The sequence below is a fragment of the Alosa pseudoharengus genome, unplaced genomic scaffold (genome assembly GCF_046254945.1).
Source record: "Alosa pseudoharengus isolate Yale_2024_CS ecotype anadromous, Long Island Sound unplaced genomic scaffold, YU_APseudo_1.1 YU_APseudo_1.1_scf_22, whole genome shotgun sequence".
Lineage (NCBI taxonomy): Eukaryota > Metazoa > Chordata > Actinopteri > Clupeiformes > Clupeidae > Alosa > Alosa pseudoharengus.
In genome coordinates, this window is record NW_027468680.1 from 2,089,276 (window position 1) to 2,090,751 (window position 1,476).

At 51.2% G+C, this 1,476-nt stretch overlaps 1 protein-coding gene across 2 annotated transcripts in view; it reads right to left on the reverse strand.

Annotated features, from left to right (window-relative positions):
- Positions 1-1,222, reverse strand: part of LOC143139617 (ATP-dependent 6-phosphofructokinase, platelet type-like) — a 36,820-nt gene extending 35,598 nt beyond the window's left edge. For both annotated transcript variants that reach the window (XM_076300200.1, XM_076300201.1), the window contains exon 1: positions 1,092-1,222. In XM_076300200.1, the coding sequence (XP_076156315.1) occupies positions 1,092-1,176 (85 nt within the window). In that variant the 5' untranslated portion in view covers positions 1,177-1,222. The remainder of the gene's footprint in view (positions 1-1,091) is intronic.
- Between the last annotated feature and the right edge of the window lie 254 nt (positions 1,223-1,476).

Genomic DNA, 1,476 nt, shown 5'->3' on the forward strand with positions numbered 1-1,476 from the left:
CGTCCAGCTACACAGCACAGCAGTCGCGAGGTCCCCTGCACCCCGGGCGGAAAGAATCTGAGGAGTCGTCACGAGGCATGCGAGTCACGATAGCGCAGCAGCAACAGCGTTCCGCTAAAGTGACGCATCGTGGCGGATCCCCGCTATTACTTGCCTTTGCTCACGTAGACCTACACCCACCCAGCCCACTGCCTCTCTCTCTCTCTCGCTCGCTCACACTCTCACCACTCACACATACACACACACACACACACACGCTCTTCTCTCCACTCGCGAGGCTTGGCTCGAGGGCCCTTCGGAATACACGATAAGGCGTGTGCATGCAGTTGGTCGTTATTTACGGCATGGAACATGACCGACTAGAAGAGGATGTCGTGATAGGAAAGCACTCGCTCCTAAATTCCGCACCCTATGGAACGGCATATATTTTCCGTTTAATTGCGCTACCAGTCATGTCACCCGTGATGGTAACGCGCGCTGACGGATGAGAGGAGACCCCGGAGCGGCTTCTCTGCAGTGCATCTTCACGAGCGCTCTTCAGGGCGTTCTGCTATCTGAGTTGGACTAATCCGATTAACATACCTGGGCTACGTGCCTAGCCGTCTATGATACAAAGTCAACTAATACATACCTACGTGCCTGCCAATATGGGATATAGATTAGCCATCTCATGGTTTAACCCACTGGACGTTGTGTTTTGAATACAAGGCATTTACTACTAACCACACAAGTGTTTTCGAGAATAGGAGTAGTTTAAACTGTTCATGGTAAATGATTTATTCTGCGTTTTAGTCCTGGATAGTAGGCTATACCGGTGTGAGCGAAGTTAACCACCTGTGGCTTAGACTATTTAAAAACTTCAGTTTTAGCCTACGTTGCGTCCTGCACATTTAGACTATTTAAAAACGTCAGTTTAAGCCTGTATTGCTGTATTGTACATTTGCAAGAATTAGAGTGGGGATCATCATTTGTCACCCACGCACTGAACATTTTTACTTTGGTTCAACCTATCGAATTCTCGGACGCCAACCTCACTTGCTGAAGCGCGAGCTTCACCTGTTAGCGCGTGAGTGAAACGAGGCCGCGCCTACCTTGCGCATCTCCTCCACTGGTCAGCACAGCGATGGACTTCCCGGCCCCCGAGAGGTTCTCGAACAGTTTCCTGGTGTTCGACATGTTTTGACTAGCTTACAGTCTACTTCAGTCAGCTGTCCGTAAATATATGCTTTTCCCGCTCCGCCCGTCCGTGCGCTGAATCCTGCCGTACAGAAATCACCTCCCCTTGTCCTGGACTGCGTGCCGGTCTGTTGCTTCGTACAGCAGTTGCGAGGGCACGGCTGTAGGCGGAGAACTCTCGCCGTTTAATAAGATGGACATGACGTCGGTCCAATGGCGTCGAGGATCACGTCTATCCCTGAACCGAATTAGGCCAATTGTGGCCACGGGGTGGGTCGCCGATAGTCCTTTAGGCTACTT